At 39.0% G+C, this 27,146-nt stretch overlaps 1 protein-coding gene across 2 annotated transcripts in view; it reads right to left on the reverse strand.

Annotated features, from left to right (window-relative positions):
* Positions 1 to 27,146, reverse strand: part of SPECC1L (sperm antigen with calponin homology and coiled-coil domains 1 like) — a 140,794-nt gene that overhangs the window by 66,839 nt on the left and 46,809 nt on the right. For both annotated transcript variants that reach the window (XM_042910427.1, XM_042910426.1), the window contains exons 3-8: positions 24,720 to 24,873; positions 18,804 to 20,437; positions 17,564 to 17,771; positions 6,085 to 6,158; positions 4,764 to 4,939; positions 80 to 243 (exon numbers count right to left, since the gene is read on the reverse strand). In XM_042910427.1, coding sequence (XP_042766361.1) covers positions 80 to 243; positions 4,764 to 4,939; positions 6,085 to 6,158; positions 17,564 to 17,771; positions 18,804 to 20,437; positions 24,720 to 24,873 — 2,410 coding nt within the window. The remainder of the gene's footprint in view (positions 1 to 79; positions 244 to 4,763; positions 4,940 to 6,084; positions 6,159 to 17,563; positions 17,772 to 18,803; positions 20,438 to 24,719; positions 24,874 to 27,146) is intronic.

The following is a 27,146-nucleotide window of genomic DNA, read 5'->3' on the forward strand; positions in this document are numbered from 1 at the left end:
AGAAAATCAAACCAGGCCAGAGAATTGATGGTAAGTGAATAATGACTGCCTGCCCATGGCATAGGGTATAAGAAATTACCTTGCGATGCACTGTCGAAGGATTTGATGAGGGTTTTTACCGTTGGGGTTGGCTCAGAGGAAGTTGAGGACCTTCTACTCAGTCCCATCCCTTGCCTTAAGGCTGCCAAATCTCTCTCAACAGCATTCATGTAGTTGTACACCCGGCCTCGCTCTTCCTCTTGCCTGAAAACAATATTGAAATCAGGGAGTTTTTACACATATACTAGCAAATAACATTTTCCCCTCCCTACTGAAAAGCACTAAAAAATATCAGTTTTTAAAAAGACATTATCAATAGAGCTGAGTAAATTACCTAGTCTAATATTCTCATTTGCTTGGTAAATTCCAGGAAATGATATTAAAATTTTTATATCAGGTTATACTAAATAGGTTAAGTAACCATCAGAATCCATTTTCATCTGAGTAAGTGTAAGGTGAGGACATCAGTAATCAATTAGCAGTAAAATGGGAAGTGGACTGGCCAAATATCTTGACTCAGAACTGGGGATTTCAAGGTTCTGTCCTGCTTTGAAGAGTCTGGGAATTCACCAGTACATATGGATTATCTGTACTAGCAGGATCTAACATGCCATGCATAGACATTGAAATACAAAGAAATGAAATCAAAGCTCATATTCTTTAAAACAAACAAAATCTGCTACAGTCTCCAAATAGATTTCTACAAAGGAAAAAAAAAAAAAAAAAAAAAAGCCTGGGCCCATATTAGTAACATGAGTCTCTGAGATGCTCAGTGTGATGGATCATGAGTCATTGAAAAAAATCAATTACACTTTATTTCTGGCCAGCTCTAATTCACTGAGCTGACAAAAGTTTTCATCTGTAATGAGATTCAGTTGCAGAGTTTGTGCATGTCATAAAACTATCAAGTAAGATTATAGGTGGACAAAAACAAAGTCAGACCTTAGGAAATTTTGGTAGCCACTTGGCTCTTCTGACAGTTTTTTTCCTCCAGATGTACCACAGGGTCTCATGCTCAGAAAGTTTAACAAAGAATCTGTAACAGTGATTATCAAACTTTTTGGTCTTGGAGCCCCTTTTCACTCTTAAAAATTACTGAGGATCCCAAAGAGCTTTTCTTTATGTGGCTTATATCTATTGACATTTATCGTAATGGAAATTTAAACTAAGACATATTTAAAATATTTAACGAACTAAAAATAAAAATAAACCCAGGACTTATCAATATGACATATTTTTATGAAAAACAGCTCTTTTCTAAAACCAAAAAAAAAAAAAAAAAAAAAAGGAAAAGGAAGAAGAACAGCAGTGTTTTTACACTTCTCCATATCTCTTTGATAGCTGACTTAATAGAAGACTGCTAGGGGCACCTGGGTGGCTCAGTGAGTTAAACATCCAACTCTTGATTTTGGCTCAGGTCATGGTCTCAGTCTCACAGTCATGGGATTGAGCCCTGTGCTGGGTTCCGTGCTGACAGTGTGGAGCCTGCTTGGGATTCTCTCCTTCCCCATCTCTGCCCTTCCCCACTTGCTTATGCACATGTTCTCTCTCTCAAAAAATAAACTTAAACAAAATAGAAGACTGCTAGATTCTCATTTCTTCTCTATTCAGTCTATTGCAAAATAAAAAAGAACAAGCCTCACAGATAGTAGTAGCTGGAAAAGATTGTTTTAATGATATTAAAATAGATAACTGTGGCTTTTTAGACAACTGAGACTTTTTCCTTGATACTATACCAAAATGTAGTAAGTGGTGGTTACTTAAAAGTTAGGTGCAATGTGGAATTTGAAACCATGTGAATAAACTTTTCCTATTCTGTCCATTAAAAATCTCCTAGCCTAATGTGGAGAAAGAGGAACCTTTTGCATTGCTGGTGGGAATGCAAACTGGTGCAGCCACTCTGGAAAACAGTATGAAGGTTCCTCAAAAAATTAAAAATAGAACTACCCTACGACCCAACAATTGTACTACTAGGTATTTATCCAAAGGACACAGGTGCACCCCAATGTTTATAGCAGCACTATCGACAACAGCCAAAGTATGGAAAAAGCCCAAATGTCCATTGACAGATGAATGGATAAACAATGGATATATATGTGTGTGTGTGTGTGTGTGTATACACAACATATATATACATGTGTATACATATACACACACACATACATACATACATACATACATACATACACACATACATGGAGTATTACTTGGCGATCAAAAAGAATGAAATCTTGCTATTTGCAACAATGTGGATGGAACTAGAGTGTATCATGCTAAGAGAAATTTGCTAGTCAGAGAAAGACAAATACCGTATGACTTCACTCATATGTGGAATTTAAGATACAAAACAGATGAACATAAGGGAAGAGAAGCAAAAATAATATAAAAACAGGGAGGGGGGACAAAACATAAGAGACTCTTAAATATAGAGAACAAACTGAGGGTTGCTGGGAGGTTGTGGGTGGTGGGATGGACTAAATGGGCAAGGGGCTTTAAGGAGGATACTTGTTGGGATGAGCACTGGGTGTTATATGTAGGGGATGAATCCCTGGATTCTACTCCTGAAATCATTATTGCACTATATTTTAACTAACTTGGATGTAAATTGAAAAATAATAAATATAAATAAAAATTTAAAAAAATAAAAATCTCCTAGTCTACCTGACATTTTAAATAGATTTTTACCCATATGTGACTGTGTAAGATCATGCATTGGTCATACTCAGTGTTCACTGAGTTACCTGAATTTTCCAAATGTTGACATCTGTCATCATAGGATTTATTTTTTAAAAGTCACATTTGTTTATATCCCCAGTGATCTCATCAGGAAACTCTTTAAATATGGGAAGCTGTTCTCTGTCTCAAAAATAAATAAACATTAAAAAAAAAAAAATTAAAAAAGGGGCGCCTGGGTGGCTCAGTCGGTTGAGCGTCCGACTTCAGCTCAGGTCACGATCTCACCGTTCGTGAGTTCGAGCCCTGCGTCGGGCTCTGGGCTGATGGCTCAGAGCCTGGAGCCTGCTTCCGATTCTGTGTCTCCCTCTCTCTCTGCCCCTCCCCCATTCATGCTCTGTCTCTCTCTGTCTCAAAAATAAATAAACATTTAAAAAAAAAAAAATTAAATATGGGAAGCTGCCAAGCTTGCGATGGTGGATACAAGTTTCCCCAAATCCTAACATTCACTTGAAAGCCCACATTTTAGCACTGGCAACAAATATGACCAGCTGTTTTCCTTGAAATGACATGGACAATCTCTCTTAATTCGTCTTCAAGAAATATCCACCAAATCTGAATACCCATAGTTTGCCAGTCAGAAAAAAACTCAAATTAAAACAATCACAGAAAGCTTTCCTGGAGACAACCTTGTACTTGGGTATATAGCAGACAGAGTGCCAAGTGCTTTATATATACTTCCCATTCATCACATGGAATGTTACAAAGAATATACTCAAGGACCAAAAGTTAGTAAAATTATTACATCAAAGACATCTTTAGGACGCAATGGAATGATTCTATAAGAACGGAATTTCAGTTACTCGGGTTAGCTTTAGAATGAAACATTTCTGATACACCATTCATTTAATAGTATACAGAAAAAAGGTAAAGTAATAGGAGTTTTACACCAATAGAGAAACAATACTCTTCCACCTCATTCTACGTTCTGCTTAAGGAAGCCAAAGAAAAATGGTTTAGTAATACTTTTCTCTGGGTCATACACTAGAGCTAGGCAACAATAAGACAAGATAGCTTTTCAATGATATCCTGTTAAATATTTTTCTATATTTTTTTCTCTGTCTACTAATTAATGCATAATCAAATTCTTTTTTTTTTCTTTCAGTAAACTCTATGCTCAAAGTAGGGTTCAAACTCACGACCCTGAGATCAAGAATCACATGCTCTACTGATTCAGCCAGCCATTATCAAAATCTTAGTAATATCCTCAAACATAAAAACTACTGCCCCCCTCCTCCACTCATTAGATGGAGTTTCACTGAGGAACTCAGAGCATATCACAAATGTCATCTCATCTAATACTTTACATGGGTTTCCAATGACCTCTATGTTAGGTGGGAAAAAACACTACTATAGAGATCCAGATGGTTATAAACATTACAACAAGTGAAAACTCCTCAAGCTGAGTGATGGAGAGAAACTCACTTTGCATTCTTTATTTGGATCTCTAATAATATTAAAGTATACTCATCATTGCCCTGAGCACTGTATAGACAGATCTCCTTTAAGCCTTACAGCAATACTGTAAAGCAGGCAGTACTGTCTCCATTTTAAAGATGAGCAAACTGAGGCTTGGGGAAGTTAAGTGGCCTGACCAAGAACACACAGCCAGTAAGAGGCAGAACTGGACAGAAGCCAAGCCTGTCTGCCTCCAGAGTATACATCCTTAATCAGAGGCTATTAATCTAAAGAAAAGTAACAGTACTGGAGTGTGTGGATACAGGAAAGGAGAGACCATAAGGTACCATTCTGGTCCCTTCAGAGTTATTGATTACAGACGCTGCCAACAGCTCTGAAAGATCCATATAGACTGTGCTATTTTACAGGTGTCATAAAACGAGGCCAGGAAAGCTGAGTAACTCCCACTAGCATCCATACTCAGTCACACTAGTGTCAACCCCCACATTCTTTCCGTAATACCACATCACAAAATTGGGATTTAAGTGTTCTCTATTAAAACATAAGCGCACAATTGGCTTCTTAAAACATACTTGCGTGACTTTATTTCCTCCAATTCTTTTGTGAGCTTCTCATTTTTTTCTTGAGCCTCATGTAACCGGCGCTTCAGATCACCAATCTCCTCTTGGGCTTCAGATTTAATATCATTTGCAATTACCACAGCAGTCTGGAGATCAGCTTGAAACTGCCGCCATTCTGCAGATTCTTCCTACATTAAAAAACTAAATTTTTATTTCTAAAAGAAAGTAATAAAAACTTATAAAAACAATAAAATGTATTTATGATTCAGACTGTAATGCACTGTCCTAAATGATGATTAATTTCTTTTAAATCCCAGAGAATTGCTATTACCATTTCTAACAGGCAACAGGTAATACAATTAATAGTAGTAAACTTGTTCTTAATGAGGAAAAGATTTTCTAGTTGATCTGTCTGCTAAGGCATCAAGCACGAGTGCTCAATCAGTATGAATGACAATAATGTCAAGCCTCCCTTCCTTATGCAAGTTTATAAGTCTTATGAAAATAAACACATTATTTAAAATTTATATAGCATTTTACCTCTGAAAAGCTGAAGAAGGTAGATAAATGGTGTGTGAACCATACTGAAAAATTTTACATGAAAAACTATAAATATCCTGACATCAAAAACTAACAGGAAAAAAAAAATCAAAAGTAAAGGAAAAGGAAGAGGAAGCCAGAAGAAAAACACAAAACTCAAACTAGGCAGACAAAATCATACAAAAAGAGCAGCTAAGGAACTGTATGATCTGCTGCTTCCCACAGTCATGGAGGATGCGGGTGTGGCTGGGTGGGCAACCCTCCTCACCCCCCGCCCCAGGGCGTCTCCTCCACCAGAGCCACAGCTGTCCACTCCCAGGCCCAGCATCCATCACCCCAAAGCAATTTTCTGACACCATGAATATAGCCTAAGTAACTGAGGAAGGACCCAAACTATGAGATGAGCTTCCCCAATCTGCATCAGAGTGGCACTCCTATTGGCAAGCTGATCAAATCCACAGAAGACAGAAAACCCAAATGGAAACAGCTTGGTTTGGGACACTTTCTAATCAAGAGCTTATAAACTTTCTTTCCAAAATATAACACTTGCTTTCTAAATCCATCTTTTAAAAATTACCACTCATAAATTACTAGTAGATTCTTCTATCCAGAATCTAGCACTGATCCCAACTTGAAATGATGCCATTTACTTTCTGCCCAAAGCCCAGTGGGATCAGTATTTTAACCGTATCTGAAGCTTAAGATGAATGCTAACACAGTCACAGGCTACATGGCACTCAACTTTCAGAAACCTAGGTTTTCTAATGAGATAATACATGAAGATTTATCCTACCCGAAGTCTCCTGTGGAGTGTCTTGATTTCTCTTTCCATGTCATGTTTTTGGTCCTGGAGTTTTTTAACCGTATCTGAAAAGAGCACAGAAGTTTAAATATTTATTCTTAAAGCTGTGTTCAAAAGGAATAATATAAAGGGAGGAGGAATTTAAATATAACATTAAAAAAAAAGGTCATCCTGCCCAAAGACTTTATTTTTAATACAAAACTTTAAAAGAAAAAAAAGAATGTTCAATCCAAGTATTAACCAATATTACTTTATATGGAAAATACCAAATTTAAATCACAATTTCTGGATTGCTTCCTTCCTCAGTGTCTAAATTCTGAAACAAAAAGTTAAGTAAAATCAATTGTTAGAAACACGCACATTGTTGGCTCATAACCAATCAAAATAACACTGACTACTATTAAAGTGTGAATTTTTAATCAAAAGGGTTATTAAACTAAACTCTTTATGAAAGCATAACTTACTTTACACACTGGAAGAAATTCTAAGAAAGTGGTGAATTAGAAAAATTTTTACAGATTTCATTAATTATCTACATAATACCCTGGAGAGCTGCTATTTACATGAATTCTATGGAAAGTCTTTTTATAAAATAAGTGGTATATTCATAAAGTAAATTAACACTCCTCAAATTAGTTCTTGCATAATATAAATTTTCTTCATATAATTCCACATTCACTGTAAACATTTAATTAGTACCACTAATATGCAAAGTACCATTCTAGATACAGTGGGAATGCAAATGTGAAGGTACAGTCAAGACTGGTGCCCCTGGAACGAGAAATGTATGGGAAGTCACATTCTATTTGGAGGTTCTGCTCAAAAATCCATGCTTAAGAGGAAATGTCTTAGGAGGTGCCACACTGGTAAATGCCACCAAGTAAGTCTATCACAGTTGGTTACTTTGATAGCTCAGCACTTTCTCTTGGCTTAAGCACCAGAAAAGGCACTGATATCTAGAGACAAATACTCTAACTTTACCAGTTGTCCCCCACTGCAGGAGAATCCTATCCTTTCTGTGTTCCAACTGTTTGACTGTTAGTGCCAACACTATTAAATTTCTTTACACATCTGTCTTGACCACTAGACTGGAAACACTTCAAAGTCAGAAGCTATGTGGTAACTTCACAGCCCCAACACCTGGCACACGGTAGAACTGTAAACAGAATGTCGAAACATGCAAGCTAATGGAAGGAGAAAGAGAAAGCAATACTAAAATCATAACCTATGGAGTTTTAAAAAATACTCCACTGACAGGACTGAACTTTCTTTTTTAATTTTTTTATTTTATTTTAGAGAGAAAGGGTGCATAAGCAGAGGAGAGGGGCGGGGGGGGGGGGGACAGAGAGAGAGAGAGAGAGAGAGAGAATCTTAAGAGGTCTCCTTGCTCAGCACAGAGCCCAATGGAGAGCTTGATCCCATGACCCAGGAAACCATGATCTGAACTGAAATCAAGAGTCAGATCCTCAATTAACTGAGCCACCCAGGCGCCCCTGAACTCTTTATTATCAGGGACATCATCACTATAGACATTGGTGTTTTTGGTAAAAATTCTCTCCTATTCATTACATTTTGTAGTAGGAACCTAGGCATAGTGAACACCTGCATGCAATGTCACATGTAATCAAAAAATCTTTCTTAAGGGGCACCTGGCTGGCTCAGTCGGTAGAGCATGCGACTCTTGATCTCAGGGTTGTAGGTTCAAGCGCCACATTGGGTGTAGAGATTACTCAAAATTAAAATCTTAAAAAAAAATCTCGGAGTGCCTGGGTGGCTCAGTCAGTTAAGTGTCCAACTCTTGGTTTTGGCTCAGGTCATGATCTTGTAGTTCATGGGTTCGAGCCCCAACGCAGGTTCCCCATTGTCAGCACACAGCCTGCTTGGGATTATCTCCCTCTCCCTCTCTCTGCCCCTCCCCCACTCGTGCATGCTCTCTCTCTAAATAAATAAACTCAAAAAAAAAAAACCAAGAGAATAAAAAAATCTGTCAATCAATTAATCAATCTTGGGGCACTTGGTTGGCTCAGCCAGTTAAAGTATGTGACTTCTGATCTCAAAGTTGTAGGTTCAAGCCCCATGCTGGGTGTAAAATCTTAGAAAAAAAACTTCCTTAAGCTAACAAATTATTAGCCTTTTTAACGTTTATTTATTTTGAGAGTAAGTGTGTGCGCAGGCAAGGGACAGAGAGTGGGGGAGGAGCAGAAAGAGAGGGGGACAAAGGATCTGAAGTGAGTTCCCATGCTGACAGCAGCAATCCTGATGAGGGGCTTGAACTCACAAGCCCACAAGATCATGACCGGAGCCAAAGTTGGACATTCAACCAACTGAGCCACCCAGGTGCCCCAGAAATTATTAGTTTTTAATCAACACACAAAAGTAGGGGTGTGCTGATGATGTCTTTTCTTAGACTGCTTATCTTCCCCTCCCAGTTCCATCAGAAACCTGCTCTGTTGTAACCTGTGTGACATGATACCTTTAATTCAGCATTGATACATTTGTGTTCAGATATTTTTAAATGACATGAATTCACTTCAGTAACAACATAAAAGCCTAGAATATTTATAACAATTGTATGTGTAATATTATAAATATATAATGATAAATTTTCTAAAGCTGGAAAAAAAAAATAAATGAGTAAAACATGGGGGGAAAAACTGGCCAATTTTGGTAGCCAGTAGTTAACTCCCTCCCATTCATCGCCACAAAATTCTTCAACCAATTTCGGGCCTTTGAAATAAAAACTGTTCAAAATTTACATCAATTCAACAAATACCTCATAAATACGTACTTTGTGCCAGGCTTTTTTCCAGATGCTTAAGATACAAGGGAAAGGGAAAAAAGATATAGTCCTTACCCTCCTAGGGACAGAAAAGAGGATGTTTTTATAATGCAAAGGATTAAACTTTAAGTCTGTCTCTGTATAAGCTGCCTCAGACCTCATTTAACCTGGAAACAGGGCAAAAGGGCTATTCAATTTGGTTAAGGGAAAAGTGGACACCGATGAGTGAGTCCAATACCCTGATCCATATCTCCAGAAGCAAGGATAACTCTGGAACCAGCATGGGACCTCAGCTCCCTATTACCTATACATAGACAAATTCAAGGTCTTGGTGATATAATCATACACAAATAAGAAGGACAGAAACTGAAATATTTCTAGTGTTGAAAACCCTAGGAGTTATATTTTTCATTTACACTATATTTAAATGCAAAACATAATTAAAATAGGCAAGCGAACAAAAAAATGTGAATTTCTCCTCCTCTGCTAAAAACCATTTTCTTTTTCTTCTGGTCACAAAGGACATATATACCTATCTTTATATATAATTCACACAAGACAAATGACAGCAAATCTTAGTACTGTTCAATTTAACATCTGGTGTGTCTTTGTTCTCAAGTGACATGTGAAGCCACCTGGCCATCTTAGACTGATCATAAAACCTCAAATTTCATTCATTTATTTTGTTCTTATCCTTCTCTCTTTACCCGCCACATAATCACTACTCTTAAAAGGACATTCTTACACACTCAGCACTATGTATTTATTATCGTCATGTCTTATTAATGCTTTTAAATAGGAAGCTGGCAGCCAATGGAGATATTTAAGCAGAATGAAGTACACTACAAGTGTCTCTAGGGAATTTGATTTAAACTTCATGAATCCCAACCGTATTTTCACTTTGTAACATAAAGTATTAAAAATGACAACAGGCTTTTCCTCCTTGGAAACAGAGGAATGTGTACTTATGCTCTTGTTTGGAAGACTATCTTAGCAAAATTGCCATCTGGCCCAATTAATGGTTACACGAAAGGATACTGTTAGTCTTCAACTCTGGGGCCTGTAAAAGCAGTTTCCTTCCTCTTCCAAGTTCTTCTACAATGAGGGACACTGCCATCTACTGTCTTCAACTCAAAAGCAACATTAAATTCTACCAAAGAACAGAAGTACTACTATGATCTCATTTTTAATTACAAGTTACAACTCAATTTTACAATGTTATTTTTATTCTAGAAATCAAGTAAATTGCTATTCTCACTGTAATTAGACCAACTTTGCTCTGAACAATTCTGAGCACTGCTCTGCCCATTTAATAATGGGGTTCATAATCTTTTCACCACCAAGAACTCTCACCCCTGACAAAGAAGGAACAATCAACCAGGACTTCGTTCCGGCTCCAGTTATATACCCATCACGCATGCTGATGTTACTGGGCAACTACCATGGGCACAGGCTCAACCTGTGACTCCTGGGGGTAGAAAATAACGAAAGTTCACAAGCAACCTTTCCTGCCCTCCAAATCCATGAAACTCCTCAGAATACTGATATCCCAATACCATCAGACCCTTACATCCTATCAAGCACCTCCACCTAACATCAGGGGCAATTACCAGAGGAAGAGAAATGGCAAGAGTAAAATACCAGTTAAAATACCATGCCTTAGGGGCAGAGGGGAGAGGCAGGCAGTACATCCAGCCACCAGGCCACACCTTTATCCCCAAACCACAATTCCTGATGCTTTGAAAGAGGACACAGATGAGTTTCAAATAAACCATTTACTACTATGTTTTTTTAATTTTTTATTCATTCTTATCACCCCTTCCCCCCAAAAAAGTAGATACAACTTTTTCCCTTCGACTCTAAAGGGAATGCATGCTCACGATAAACTCTGGAAAACAGAAAAGCATTGTAAAAATAAAATTACTCATTATTTGCATTTGGCATATATCCTTCCAGACTTCATACGTGTGTGAACTTTTTTCCTAAAAGTGGGATAATACTAATTATACTTCTTCATAAGCCTTTCTACTTAGCAGTAGCTAGATAATGGACAACTATTAATCAATTCAGATCTACAGCACTATCTGATGGCTGTTAGTGTTCCACCAGTTGGACATATGATGTTTTAGTAATCTCCTATTGACAAACAGAACGGTTCCACAATTTTTGTCATAAACACGATGAGTATGTTTACACAATTGTTCAGATATTTCTTGCAGACACATTTCTAGAACTGTAAGAAGTAATGAAGGACAACTTGGAACTATTGACAGGATCCAAGTCAATCCGTTAGAAGGATCCAGCTCAAGAATGCAGAAAATTTTTTTGAGAAGTCACCAAGTTATAAAATTTATTGTATAGAATACACTGTATCAGTATTTCTTAAGGAAATCATCATGCCTGGTCACCATTTCAGTGTAATGCTGTATTTAAAACTTGTATGTTTTTTAATTACAGAAATAATACACACAGCTCATATTCTACTGTCCCATTATCTGCTTTATTCCATCTATGGCTGTACACATAGACCTGTCTAATTTATCCTCACTGATGAAACGGCAGCCATAGTGGGGATGCACTGTGCTCACAGGTTATTAACTAGATCTCAACTTCCAAGTTTTTGTGGTAACCAGTAATTCTGCAACATACATGTCTAAGCTTATATTTGCAAACTAGTAAGAATGTTTCTAAACATTGTTGCTAAAGTACTGTTGTACTTTAAATTCTGATCAATACCCCGAAAAGGTTGCAGCAATCTATACTCCTTCCGACAACACACAAGAGGTCCCTTTTCTCCTCTCCTACACACTATCATCCTTTTTCACTTTTCACACCTGCCAAGTGAAAACTGGCATCTTGTTTTAGAGTTTATTAGTGAAGTCAAGCATATTTTCGCACCTTTTCTGCCTTACCTATTCATACACTCTTTTTGGCTAATGGATTATCCTAATGTCATTGATATATGTCAATATATATATATATATATATATTGATACATATAAGACTCTCCTTATATATTTTATATGTGCTACAAATATTTCTCTCAAAGTCCTTTATGGTACTTTTATTTTGCTGAACTGAAAATTTCAGTAATACATAGTCAAATAGGAAACTTTACTTTATGGCTTCCCACTAGTGTTGAAAAAGGCTTTCCCATCAAGAATTATACAACTCTCCTCCATTTCCTTCTGCTACTTCTCTAATCTCAAGACACGTTTACTCACCATAGTCAATAGTGTTCCATGTAAAAGTGCAAAACCTGTGTTACTAGATGTCAGGCCCTAGCCCCCAATCTCAGGAACTACAGAGGGCAGGAAAGGAGCTATACATAAATGCAAGCACACAGCAAGCATTACTACACAAATACAAAGTGGTCAAAAAAGTCACTGTAACTGATGGGCACATCACTTGAGCCATACCCGAGATCTCATTCATGCCACTACCCTCAACACCACTCAGCTTTGGTTTGCTGGACTGGCAGTGAAGTCATTAACTTAATTTATTCAGGCTCAGTTAAGTTGCTTCTTTCTGCTGTTTCCCTTTTAAGAAACTAAATGTCCAGTAAGTCCTGGTTGGCCTTTCTTACAAAGGACAAGGATAATTAATATTAGTGACTTCCACATGTCTCTCAATAATTGTAGAAGTCACTGTTCTAACTACAGGCCTCTCCCCTCAACGCAATGACTGGATTAAGGCTCCACTGATGATATATGCCTACGGGGGGCCCTCTTCTGGAGGCAGAAGTGGGTGGCTTCAACCAAGGAAACAGGTGTGTGTGTGTGTGTGTGTGTGTGTGTGTGTGTCTGTGTTTGTGCGCGCACGCGCGCGCCCCCATTTCACTGCTGGGCCAAATTGCCTCTCCCTAAGTGTGGTCTTCATTTCAAGACAACATGGCAGCCTGCTGTTACTTCGGGCAGGGCTTTACTTCTCTTTCTGATACCGAAGTTACAGCAAGAGCCCCTGGCACCACGTTCCCCACCTTATTTAGAAAAAGAATTCGAGGAGCGCCTAGGTGGCTCAATCAGTTGAGCATCTGAAACTTGACTTCGGCTCAGGTCATGATTCCAGGGTTGTGGGATCGAGCCATGCGTCAGGCTCCGAGCTAAGCATGGAGCCTGCTTAAGATTCTCTCTCCCTTTGCCCTTCCCAACTCAAGCTCTCTCTCGTAATAAAAAAAAAAAAAAAAAAAAAAATTGAGCCTGGGGCAAACACCACAGCCAGCACTCTACAATGGAGAGGGTGGTACAAATGCTGACAATCTTTTATACCACAGCCTGAAACTGCTGCTCGTCCCAGACCCTATGACCCCTGAGGAAGAGGTTTTAGTACCCCACCCCCAAAGTTTGGCTGGGAATATCAATACTCAGAGTTTCAGTGTTCTCCTGGACTGTAGGTTTTTTTTTTTTTTTTTTTCTGTTCTGTTTGATTTCTCCATAACTCCAATTCTATCTGCTTTATATATTCCAGAAGTTACTCAAAATTGTTGATCTACTGATGAGACCCCTCACCTATTTTCTATCTTTGGTTTAGTTTCATTGTAAACTTTTTTTACTTTTTAAAAAATGTTTTTATTATTGAGAAAGAGACAGAGACAGACACAAGCAGGGGAGGGACAAAGAGAAACAGAATCTGAAGCAGGCTCCAGGCTCCGAGCTGGCAGCACAGAGCCTGACACAGGGCTTGAACTTGAGAACTGCGAGATCATGACCTGAGCTGAAGTCAGATGCTCAACCGACTGAGCCACCCAAGCACCCACAGATTCATTGTAATTTTTGTATTACATGGCAGGACCATGTTACTAGGATTTTGGGAGGGAGAGGAAGTATATGTGTGGCCTCAGGCCATCATCTTGAATCAGAAGTCTTAACAGTATTTATTTACTGAGTGAATTTTATATCAGATCTTTCTAATCTGGATGCTAAATCCAAATAGTACTAAAAGGTACTGCAGGCCAAATCTAATCAGTATGGCACTGATGCTATCTGGAAAGCCATCTGGGACTCCAACTACATGTTATGCCCTATGACACTGTCCCATACTCACTGATGCTGTACTCCTTTTTTTCAATCTTTTTTTTTTCTCTGTCCTGCAGACTGGATAGTGACTACTGACTGATCTTCAAGTTCACTGGCTCTTCTATGTTTTTAATTTGCTGTTTAAATGATTTAGTGGGCTGCCTGGATGGTTCAGTAAGTTAGGCATCTGACTCTTGGTTTCAGCTCAGGTCATGATCTGGTACAAGTCCTGATTTCGTGAGTTCGAGACTTGTGTTGGGCTCTGCGCTGGCAGCACAGAGCCTGCTTGGGATTCTCTCTCCCTCCCTCTCTCCTCCTCTACTTGCGCTGTCTCTGTGTCTCTCAAAATAAATAAACTTAAAAACTATTTTAATGATTTAGTAAACTTTTTAAATTAGCTGTTAAATTTCTCAGTTCTATAACACATATTAGGTTCTTTTTAAACAGTTTTTATTTCTTTCCTGAGATTTGCAATTTGTTCATTCATTACTGGCAGATTTTCCTCAACACCCTGAGTGCAGTTACAACAGCTGCTTTAAAATCCTCGCCACTAATTCCAAAGTCAGGATCATTTGGGGGTCAATGTGACTACTAATGGGTACAGTTTCTTTTTAGGGTGATGAAAAAGTTCTAAAACTGAGTATGGTAATGGTTGCTAAAATATTCCACAAATGAAAAGCTCAATTTCTCAGGGACCTGGGCTGGCTCAGTTGGTGGGGCATACGACTCTTGATCTAGGGGTTGTAAATTCAAGCCTCATTTTGGGTGTAGAGATTAAAAACAAAATCTTAAAAAGAAAATCTCAATTTCTCAATTAACAGCGTTCCTTGTTATCAAGTGCCCTATACCAAGTGATGACTTAGCATCAATACCAAGTGCTAGAATTCACTAAGAAAGAAATTAACTCCTATCAGAATACAGGATCCTGGTTCCTAAGAAAACTGTTAAAAGTCATTTTGAAGACAGGTGAGAAAATCTGAATGTGAGCTATTAGATGGATACTAAGGAATTATGCCAAATTTAGTAGATATGATTATAAGGAAAACAGGCGTTGCATGACACCAAAATATTAAGTGTCTCATGGAGTCTACAACTTACTGCCAGCTGGTTCAGTTAAACACACACATATACAGATACACACATGGAAGGAGAATATTATAAAACATTAACGACTGTCAAATCTAGGCAGTGGGTGCTATCACTACCATGTTTGCAGTATTTATGTATATTTGAAATTTTCATTTTAAAAAAATTGGGGGGAGAAGATACCGGGCTAAAAAAATTTATTCAGTATTTTCAGCCACTTCATAATAAAAATCCACATAAAGTTTATATAATTTTTATTTTGTCAATCATTTTTCATTCCAGGAATCCTTATCAGCTAACATTTTTCTAGCCATTAACCCAATTACCACAAGGTGTCACTCTTTCTGTGTTCAAATCAAAAGGCCTGCAAGGGAAAAGGTTGTCATCAGTACTACATGGAAAATGCACTCAACTTCCAAGTTAATCTGAAAAACTTTAGAACTTCTTACATTTAGGAAATACAGTTACATAAATCCTCTCCGTTCAGAGACACTGAAATACAGACTAGATACAAATGTTAAACTCTCCAAAGTTTTTCACAATTTCAGATAAGAAAGTTTTATCTGTAGGACTGTAACTGTCTCCAAGAAAAGAGTCCGACAGTCAGCTACTTCAGTAGCCAAATGACTCAAAATGTTCAGAATAACCTTGGGGTCAGTCCACAGATGCCGAGCCAACTAGCCAGAGCTCAGAACTGGCAAAAGACATGTTTAGGACTCCTGCAAATGACCCACTCTCTCCTGGAACTAGCTCAAACCTCCCTGCCTCTGTGCCCACAGCACATGGGATCTGGCCCAACGCTGTATTTGCCTACTGATCCTCTGTCAAGGAATAACACAGAGCTCAAAGGATCGGTATCATGAACCACAAGGCTGAAAAGCTTTAACCAATGTATCCAAAAAGGTTATTCACATTCTCCTTGTCCCCACTTGGCTATCATTAAAGTGTACTACAACTTAAAATTTGTTAACATTTGAGGAATCTGGATGAAGAACACTAAGAATTTTTAAGATGTATTATTTGGAAATAATTTCAAATTCACAAAAAGGTGCAAAAACCAGTACAAAAAGCACCCATATGACCACTTTACACAGATTTGCTTATGTTAACTGTTTACCCATCTTTTTCATCATTTGCCATCTTCTATCCCTATCTGTCTTTATCTATCCCTGATATTTTCCCTGAATCCTTTAAGGATATACATCATGGTCCTTTACCTCTAGATATTCAGTGTGTGATTCGTAAGAATAGGGATGTTGACTTACATAAACAGTATAGTTATCAACTTTATAAATTGATATGGTTACATACGTTTATCTATAATCCACTTTTGTCCTATCTAGTTTTTTAAAGTTCCAGTTCTGTCAGAACACCTGTTATAGCATTTTCCCTACAGCGTTAGACAGAGTCTAGGCACAGGTATTGCATTTAATTCATGTCTCCTCAGACCCCTTTAATCTAGAACTTTTCCATAGTCTTTGTCTTTTATGACAGACACTGGCAGTTCTGAGGAATACAGTGCCACACATTCTTGTGTTTTTAGTAAAACATTCATTTTTTGTCTATTTAAAGTTTCTTTTTTTTTTTTTTACGTTTATTTATTTTGAGAAGAGAGAGAGAGGGAGCATGCTCAGAGGAGGGGCAAAAAGAGAGAAGGAGACAGAGAATCCCAAGCAGGCTCCACACTATCAAGTGTGGAACCTGACATAGGGCTCGAACCCACGAACTGTGAGATCATGACCTGAGCCAAAATCAAGAGTCAGACACTTAACCGACTGAGCCACCCAGGTGCCCCTATTTAATGTTTCTTTATGATTCATTACAGTTATGCTTCAGCCAGAATATGGCCCAGCTGATGGTGAGTCTGATTCTCTGTGCCTCTGTCATTTATTTACAGGATCACCAGTGAGGTCAAAGTGTTGCCCAATTTTTCCACTGAATAATTTCTGGTTGTTTCTTCTTCCTCACTTGCAACATAATAAACAGTCTGTGGGAAGACATTTTAAGATCAACCAAATTTTTGCTCCTCATCAAACTATCAACACAGAAATGCTTTGTACTAGTTTTGAGATTTTTGTAAGTGAAATAATTGTAAAATAATTTCAAAAAACTTAAAGCAATTTAAACTAGGAGTTTCAATTCTACCAGATCATAAAATCTCCATGGTTGGGAGGAAAACCAGACAAATAAAGAAAAACCTGTGCTTTAGACATAAGATTATGAAGGATGACGGATTTTTGTCTCAGTATACCTGCGATCATTAGAACAATAAATGGCTTTTCTTAAGATCTAAAAAAATAAAATAACAATCAGTTTTTCCTTAAATGATTTTCTGTAACCAAGCACAGTTTTGAAGCAATGCTTCCTCTTAACAGTTCTTCCTTATGAACAAAACATAGCAGTCCAAAGACTATTGGCTAATGTGTGAAATACGCTTTGCCACATGCGTATTTCTGCAGGCCACTGTCTACTGTGCCTGTCCACTTCAGCAGTGACAGCGACCAATTTTCATTTTGTTACTGAATGCAAACTGTCCCCACTCGTTAACATGGGTACAACAAAAGGAATGAAAAGCTCCCCCATCACTTACTCTCTAAATCGGAAATAATGAGGTTGTCATGAAGTTTCACAGCTCGGTGTTGTTCTACTTCATCTTCAAGTTCAAAGATGGTTTCTTTCATGTCACTCCTCTCTGTGTCTTTTTCTTCCAGCTCTGATCTTAGTTTCTCTAATGTCATATTCAAATCTTCTATTTGTTTCTTAGCTTCTTCTTGGAAGGCTCGGTATTCATCTTCTACCTGTATAGAACGATAGTGCACATTAGAAAAGTAGGAGCTGCTCTACAATGGATGTACACACTGTTTCAAAGGAAGCAAAGCATGAGTTCCGAGGTATGAGCTAAAACTAGCTCCGTAGTAACTGTATGAATCTATGAAAAAGCACTCTATAATATGCTTAAACATAATTTGTTGCTATATCACTGACAAATTATATTAACATATCACTGAACTTAACTAGATTATTTATGAGGAAATTTAAAAAAATTTCCCTTCTCCAAAGTATGGACCAAAGACATGTATTTGATTAATAATTAATATCCCTCTCCCATCCCACCCCCCCTAAGATGTCTGATTTGTGACAGTTTCATTACCAAATTAAAAATGGAAACAAATTCTCAAATACTGTTACTGCAAAAGTATTAGCTCAAAGTGCCTTCCAACATATATGTTCCAACAAATAATACATACCCTAACTTGTATCTCTAAACATCATCACTAAAAAATTACAATCTAAATTATTTAAATTTTGGCCAAAGATATACTAATGTTTCTTTAAAAACCAGTGCCCTAAAACAGGAAATAAAATGGAAGATAGAATAATTGGGTAACTCATGCAAATAAACACTGCATCAGCAATGACATGGGGCACAGACCCCTGGCCAGAATGCCAGCAACCCCAGGCTGTAGTTCTGCATAAGTCCTTGCTATTATGCTACGTATAAAACAAGGGGGCTGGACCAATGATCTCTAAGGTCCTTCCTTGTCAGCAACAAGACATAGTCCTCTATGTGCCCCTGGGCGCACCTAGACTAGGGACAAATTCTGTTATAATTACAGTCCCATCCTCTCACAGGCAGTGAAAGTGACATTTTTTCAAGAATATGTTTTACTGTATCCCAATAAAGGAAAACCATTCTCAAGCTTTAAAACAAAATCAGCCTACAAAAAGTGAATGACATATCACAGAAATGATACCGGCTTTTGGTAAGCATGGTGTGTACTGCAGCTGCATAATGCTGATGCAGAACCTTCTGTCTACTTAAACGGTACCTTTGCAATGGTGTCCTGCAAACGATTGGCATCATTTCGGGTGTGAGCCAGATCTTCCTGCAGACTACTAGCCAAAGTCTCTGCTTTTTCTTTGTCCAGCCTGACGCTCTCCAGGAGATCTTGAATATCAGATTTGTCTCCAGAGTTATGGATGGAATACAGCTCTGCCACCTTCTGCTTCTCATTCTCCAGCTGGGCCTTCAGACGATTCATCTCTATCTGATCACTGGCCACTGTGGCTTTGTACTCCTCTAGCGTGGCTGCCAAGGCTGCTTTACCCTTCTGTTCAGACTCAATGATGCGCTCCATATGGTGATTGCGTTCTTTGAGTGCCCCTATCATTTCTTGAGCTTCCTTGTTGTCTTGTTCTGCCATCTTCAAAGTATTGCTTAAATGCTGCTGGACACCAAGAAGCTGCTCTCGTTCAAAACGGGCATTCTCAGCTAGATCCATGTAACGTTGCTCCAATTCCATATAGCGTCCGCTTTTTACATCTTCATCTATGACATAAGAAATGTGATGCTCATCCAGAAGGGAGCGGAAATATTCAATCTGTCGGCTAAAGTGTTCCAACTTATCACTCTGCTGACATAAAGACTCCATAAGAATAACCTTCTCTTCTCCAAGCCTTTCATTTTCACTATTCAGTTCTTGGGTTATCTGCTGCAAATCAGCTAGCTCTTGCAGAGTTGCCTGAAGTTCCTCACTCGTGCTGTGTTGGTTCTCTTCCATCTGGTGTATCCTTTCTGTCAAGCAAGCGACGGACACTTCACTCGCGTTGCCGCTGCTCCCCTTCCGGGAGCGCTCTATGCTTGGAATGCCTTCGGACTCTGAGGACGATGGCGCATCTAGGGCATCGTCACTCGATGTGAGGGGCTGGTACACCTCACTGCACTCACTGTCTAGATTGTCCATTGAGTTGCTGTGCTGATGGTCCATGAGGGTGTTCTCGTCCTGACTCAAGAGATCCTCCACAGACCCAGGGGCAGAGCCTTCCACCGAAGAGGTCAGGGTCCCTCCTCCATCACTCTGATTGCCAGGGGTGATTTCTGGGCTCAGGGACTGATAACCAAATAGCTTTTCAGAATTATCCAGCCTCTGCTCTAGGGAAAAGCCCAGGGCATTCAACCTGTCCTTTAACATTCTGTTCTCATTTTTCAGCTGGTTCAGTTCTTCACGGATGGCAGTATTCTGTTCCTGCAACTGCAACAAGGTGGACTCAACATCGGTTGGCTGGTGAGCAATGACGGCTTCCTTCTCCTCAGACTTTTCATCACCCTCTGAATGATCTTCATTAATGCCCAGCTGGGCCCGCATGTCTCGGAGCTCATTTCTCAAATGTAAGATTTCCACATCCTTTGTTTTTGCCAACGTGAGCAGCTCTTTCACTTTGGCTTCCAAAGCAGCTTTGTCACTGATCTGATTGTCCGACTTAGACTTGCTCATGCGAACATCACATTCTGTTGTGGTGCGACTGCGGGAACGCTTGGCCAATGCCACATCATTGGCTCCTTGACCCGCAGAGGGTACTTTTTTGCTCTGGTTTAGTCGGGTACGTTCGCGTAATCTTTCTCGCGTAGAACTGGATTCTTTATTACCTATAGAAGTGCTCCGCTTGGTTGAAGAACTTGTGCCTAAATGTTTATAACAAAGAATGTAAGGCAAAGATATTAGCAACAAAAGGCACAGAGGTTATTCCCTAGGTCTAATGAGATGAAATCTAGAGGCCTACACATTGATTTTGACCAACATTAATCCTGCCTTAGATTCTAATCACTGTAAAATTCAGTTTCCTCAAAACCAAATCATTTATTTTTTTAATTATCCATGAAAAAGAAGTTATACATTGTATTGTACGCTTTAAGTGGGTGGATTTTATAAAATGAGAATTATATCTCAATAAAGCTATTAACATAAAAAAAGTTACCCATTAACTTGAATCCTAAACCATGAACTTTAAACAAGTGGCCAGGGGCATAATACTCTAGGGCAAGCTAGATGAAGCAGACTCTAGGATTAGCCAGTCAGGTAGCAAACTAACTATAGAAGCAGATGGTAAAGAAGGATGAGCAAGAAGGGAAAAGCAGCCTCTGGACAAACCAAAAATCTAAGATACCTGTAATAAACAAAAAAAGTACGATCAAAGTAAGTGCAAAAAGTTTTTCACATCACAGAATGACATATAAATAGTACCAATAACATTAATTATAATATAGCTAACATGTACTTAGTGCTTATTTTACACATACACAGATGAACACTTCACATACATTAATTTATACAAGCCTCATTATTATTATCATGAAGAAACACAGAGATGTTAAGTAATTTGCCAACATCCCACATGTAATAAGTGGATGAGCAAGGATTCAAATGCAGGCAGGGAGTCTGGCTCCAGAATCCACAACTTAAATAGTACACTATGCTGCCTCTTTAAATGTTAGAAAACAGGGAAACCTGGGTGGCTCAGTTGGTTAAGCAAACGACTCTTGGTTTCAGCTCAGGTCATCTCATAGTTCATGGGTTGAAGCCCCACACTGGGCTCTGTGCTGACAGCACACAGTCTGTTTGGGATTCTGTCTCCCTCTCTCTCTGCCCCTCCCCTGCTCACTTTCTCTCTTTCTCTCTCAAAAAGAAAGAAAGAAAGAAAGAAAGAAAGAAAGAAAGAAAGAAAGAAAGAAAGAAAGAAAGAAAGAGCAAGCTGGGGTGCCTGAGTGGCTCAGTCGGTTGAGCGTCCAACTTCGGCTTAGGTTGTAATCTCGCAGTTCATGAGTTTGAGCCCTGTGTCGGGCTCTGTGCTGACGGCTCAGAGCCTGGAGACTGCTTTGGATTCTGTGTCTTCCTCTCTCTCTCTCTGTTCCTCCCTTGTTCACACTCTCTGTCTGTCTCTCAAAAATAAACATTTAAAAAAATTTTTTTAATAAATAAATAAAAAAGCAAAGAAAAATAAGATCTACACCTAATCAGTATTTTGTAAAAACCTGCTAGTTCTTTACATGGCAGGCACCAGGCTTCAGGGGTAAGAGGGAGCAAAAGGTCTATGTGATATAGGTAGACAGCCACTGATTCTGCCAGGGGTTTGGTGTAGAGCAGGGGAGGCCAGAGGACAGAACAAGGAAGCAGAAGTGAACAGGACACACAGAAAGGAAAAGTAAGGTCACACAATTAATGGGAACAGTAGGGGAAGTTTCTACAGGGCCCTGAACATCAGGGAAAATTTAGTGAGTCACAATAGTAAATGTTTAATAAGTGTTCTGGAGCAGGGAAGACACACAGAAAAGAGTATTTTTATGAAAACTAATCTAGAGGCTAAGTGAAACATATAAGGAAGAAGAGCAGTTAAAGGAGGAATGTGGACAGGCAGAATAGTAAAAGAAAAAAAAGGAGGGCCTACATTTGGGGAGTGAGATCTGGATCTCTGTAAGAACACAGAAGGGATAATACATCTGTAACAGATTTAGGGTAGAAGAAACAAGATGAGAAGAAACAATTGCAAACCAAACCAAAATCCGGTGTAAGAAAGAAAAGATCTGGACATGCCTGAAAGCCAAAAAGGAAAGGAGCCAGTAATGAGGGAAGGGATTGACAATGCCCCAAAAGGAAAGGAGAGGTAAAGAAAGAAGAAAGGAAGAGACAGACAGAACATGAAAAAGAAAAGCTCCCCTTCTGAGATTATTGTGACCAGCGAGTAGATAGAAAAATCTGAGTTACAGACAAGTGAACTGGTCTTAGAGAAGTCATGAGGAGTAAATAAACATAGAGTAGATGAACTGAAGAAGTAAGGATGTTGTGATGGGCTGAATTGTGTCCTATAAATTCTTATGTTGAGGACATAACCCCCAGTACCTCAGAATGTGACTGTATTTTGAAAAAGAGTAATCAACTTAAAGAGGTACTTATGTTAACAGAGGGTTATTAGGGTGGGCCCTAATCCAATCTGACTGGTATCTTTATAAGAAGAGGAGAATGGGATACAGACAGAGAGAGGGACCACCATGTGAGGACACAAGGAGAAAACAGCCGTCTACAAGCCAAGGAGAGAGGCCTCAGAAGAAACCAAACTGGCTGACAACCTTGATCTCAGACTTCAACCAGTTTTAGTGAGAAACTAAATGTCTGTGTTTGAGTCACCCAGGCTGTGTATTTTGTTACGAGTGCCCTAGCAAACTAATACAGATGTATAAAGCTGCCACCAGTAGGGGCAATGGATCCAGGGAGGTGATAACTGAATTCAGCCTTGTGAGGGAAGGTGTCAGTAGGGAACCAAGGCCCAAATCCAAGGGATCTCTCCCAGTAAATTCTAAAAACTGGAAACAGGAAGATATATAGATGGTATTAGAGTACTTAATTTCCTTCTTACCACACAAGCTGGAGTGTTAAATGTGGTGATGACCTCAGGCTTGAAAATAAAAGACCTAAGGTGCAGCCGTTGCTCCACTACCAGCTTTGTGGCCCGGTACAAAGCGAGTACCCAATAAATATTTTCTGAACAAACAAATGCAAGGCCTTAGGCCAAGATACTTGAGCTTTAAGCATAGCTCTCACAACTCTAAAATGAGGATAATAATAGCCTCTACCTCATAGGGCTATAGTGAGCATAAAATGGAATGATGCCTAATATAATGCCTTCCATGTTTCCTCCTCGTGATCATACACATGACTATTATAATTAGCAGGAGGGTGTGATCTGGGATGGAAGGAAAAAACCACAGAAGGTCAAAGCAAGAGAGAGGACAGTAGGTAAACCTGAGCTAGAAAAAAGTCTAATACATACAAAAAGGGCTAAGAGCCTAAATAAGGATGATAAAGAAGGTCTGTTATAATCTTTACTAACAGGCTTTCATCAGCTGTATTACAAACATATGGTCTTGTGTTCATTGGAAGACTTAAAGTTTTTCTGTAAGTGTAAAAAGTAAAAAATGATAGCATTACTCCTTGGACTACAGGACGAGTTAACTTATGGACTCTATCAAATCTAAAGCCAAATTGCTACTAATGAATAAAGAAAGAATGGTAGAACAGGAATGAATGGATACAGGCATTGATCATCAAAGGCTGCCTATATCATGGAAAGACAGACAACCAAAAATGATATGCCTAGTAGTGGATGGACAACTACCATGTTTGAAGGAGTCTTGGGGGTAAAAAATGAACCTGAATCTATCCCATCAAGACTCTAGATCCAATCGCATTAACAGTAAACAAACAAAGGAACATGGCCAAGGACATCAAAGGGATGTGACATCAAAATACAGATCACAGGAAAGTATAGGTCAAACAACAGTTTTTACAAAAATTAAATTATAAGATAAAAATAGATTTAAGAAAGAAAACTTAAGAGGGGCGCCTGGGTGGCTCAGTTGGTTAAGTATCTGACTTCAGCTCAGGTCATTTCATGGTTAGTGAGTTCAAGCCCCGTGTCGGGCTCTGTGCTGACAGTTCAGAGCCTGGAGCCTGCTTCGGATTCTGTGTCTCCCTCTCTCTCTCTGCCCCTCCCCCACTCATACTCTGTCTCTGTCTCTTGAAAATAAATAAATGTTAAAAAAAAATTTTTTTTTAAGTTGTAAATTTGAGTATTTCTCTATATTTATGATTTGAAGAATGATTACTAATTATTTTAAGTACTGATAATGGCATTGTGATTTTCTTTTTAGAAGAATCCTTATCTTTCAGAGATAATTATATATTTGTGGAAGAAATTAAATGACACCTGGAATTTGCTTCAAAATAACAAGGAGGGGAGGTGGATGTCAAGGAATTCAGACTGGCCATCAGTTGATAAAGGTGATGAGTACATGGGGTTGAAATACAAATACATGTCTGACATTTTCTAATTAGTGGAACCCCTTAAATACCACTGCACTCTGGCTTCAAACAAAAAAGCACTTTAACTCTTATTCTGAATGCCACCTATACCTGTGCTGATCTTGGATTTATTCTCCACGGTGGTCATGGCAGGGACCGATGCTGAAGATGCAGCAGAAGGGCAGGTGCTTTTCTTTCCTTTAACACCATTAGTCACTGTCACCCCTCCAGCCATTCCAGCTAAGAGGTCATCATTGCTCTTGGTCTAGAAGTAACAGAAAAGAAAAACAAATTGACTAGATGAAGCAAGAGTAAATAACATTTTGAGACTAAAGCAAAGTTCTTGGCTTTTATATTAAATTCAAGAGCCTCACAAAGACTTTCTGACAGTTACCAATGCATCATACTGTGCTGCAGAGAGTACTTTACTGGTTTATAAACAATCACACATTTCTTTTAAAAATGCAAAACTCTGGGGCGCCTGGGTGGCTCAGTTGGTTAAGCATCTGACTTTGGCTCAGGTCACGATCTCACAGTTCATGAGTTCAAGCCCCACATCAGGTTCTATGCTGACAGCTTAGAGCCTGCAGCCTGCTTCAGATTCTGTGTCTCCCACTTCTCTCTTCCCCTCTCCTACTCACGTTCTGTCTCTCTCTCTCTAAAAAATAAACATTAAAAAAAGTTTTTTTAATAAAAATAAAAATACAAAAATATGAGTGTCAACCCTTGATAACAGCTCAGGTTGCGATCCTGGGGGTAAGGGATTTGAGCCCTGTGTCGGGCTCCATGCTAAGCATGGACCCTGCTTGAGATTCTCTCTCTTTCTCTCTCTCTCTCTCTCTCTCTCCCTCTGCCCCTCTCCCTAAGTGGCATGCTCTCTCAAATAAAAATAAAATAAAATAAAATTTAATTTAATTTAAAAATTATATATATAATCAAAAACTTTATGGAAGCCGACTGTGCCCACATGTGCCACAGTCAGTGGGGGAGTGGAAAAAGTGAAGACATACTCTTTGTTACTTTCAGATAGGACGTGACTTACGAACAGGGATCATCTGAGCACTATCACATGGGCTCCCAGTAAAGTTCTGTAATACCAAAGAAAATGCCATCCTGCAATTTCTAGAGAGAAAAACCACTGAGAATCCGATATAATATTCATTGCTTTATAGTAAATCATGGATGTAAAGTGATGGAGCCATTATTTGGAAATTTAGTTTTCTTATCTGATCTAATTTTTTAGTAGTCTAATTTAAGCCAAAATTGAAAGGTTTTTTTTTTTGTTTGTTAAAATTTTTTTTTTTTTACATTTATTTTTGAGACAGAGAGAGACAGAGCATGAACGGGGGAGGGGCAGAGAGAGAGGGAGACACAGAATCGGAAGCAGGCCCCAGGCTCTGAGCCATCAGCCCAGAGCCCGATGCGGGGCTCGAACTCACGGACCGCGAGATCGTGACCTGAGCTGAAGTCGGACGCTTAACCGACTGAGCCACCCAGGCGCCCCTGAAAGTTTTTTTTAAAGCCGAGGTAATATATAAAAAACTAGAGAGTTTATGGTTAGAGTGAGGGTTAGTCAGTCTAAATGATCATACTACTTGAGAAAGACCCTCTGTATTAATTTATTTATATTTTATAAAGACGACTGAAAAAAATATGAGCTTTTTACAAAGAAAACAGGTGGCCGCAGCAACTTCTAACTCAACACGTCCCCAGAGGCAAGGGAAACAAAAGCAAAAATGTACTGGGACCTCATCAAAATAAAAACCTGCACAGCAAAGGAAACAATCAGCAAAACTAAAAGGCAACTGACAGAATGGGAGAAGATATTTGCAAACGACATATCAGATAAAGGGTAAGTATCCAAAATCTATAAAGAACTTATCAAACTCAACACCCAAAAAACAGATAATCCAGTGAAGAAATGGGCAAAAGGCATGAATAGACACTTCTCCAAGGAAGACATACAGATGGCCAACCGACACATGAAAAAAGCTCAACATCACTCATCATCAGGGAAATTCAAATCAAAACCACAATGAGGTACCACCTTACACCTGTCAGAATGGCTAACATTAACAACTCAGGCAACAACAGATGTTGGCGAGGATGCAGAGAAAGAAGATCTCTTTTGCATTGTTGGTGGGAATGCAAGCTGGTGCAGCCACTCTGGAAAACAGTATGGAGGTTCCTCAAAAAATTAAAAATAGAACTACCCTACGACCCGGCAATTGCACTACTAAGTATTTATCCAAGGGACACAGGTATGCTGTTTTGAAGGGACATATGCACCCCAATGTTTACAGCAGCACTATCAACAATAGCCAAAGTATGGAAAGGGCCCAAATGTCCATCGATGGATGAATAAAGAAAATGTGGTATAGGGGCACCTGGGTGGTTCAGTCGGTTGAGTGTCCGACTTCCGCTCAGGTCATGATCTCACAGCTTGTGAGTTCGAGCCCCGCGTCGGGTTCTGTGCTCAGAGCCTGGAGCCTGCTTCTGCTTCTGTGTCTCCCTCTCTCTCTGCCCCTAACCCACTCG

Source organism: Panthera leo, chromosome D3 (genome assembly GCF_018350215.1).
Source record: "Panthera leo isolate Ple1 chromosome D3, P.leo_Ple1_pat1.1, whole genome shotgun sequence".
Classification (NCBI taxonomy): Eukaryota; Metazoa; Chordata; class Mammalia; order Carnivora; family Felidae; genus Panthera; species Panthera leo.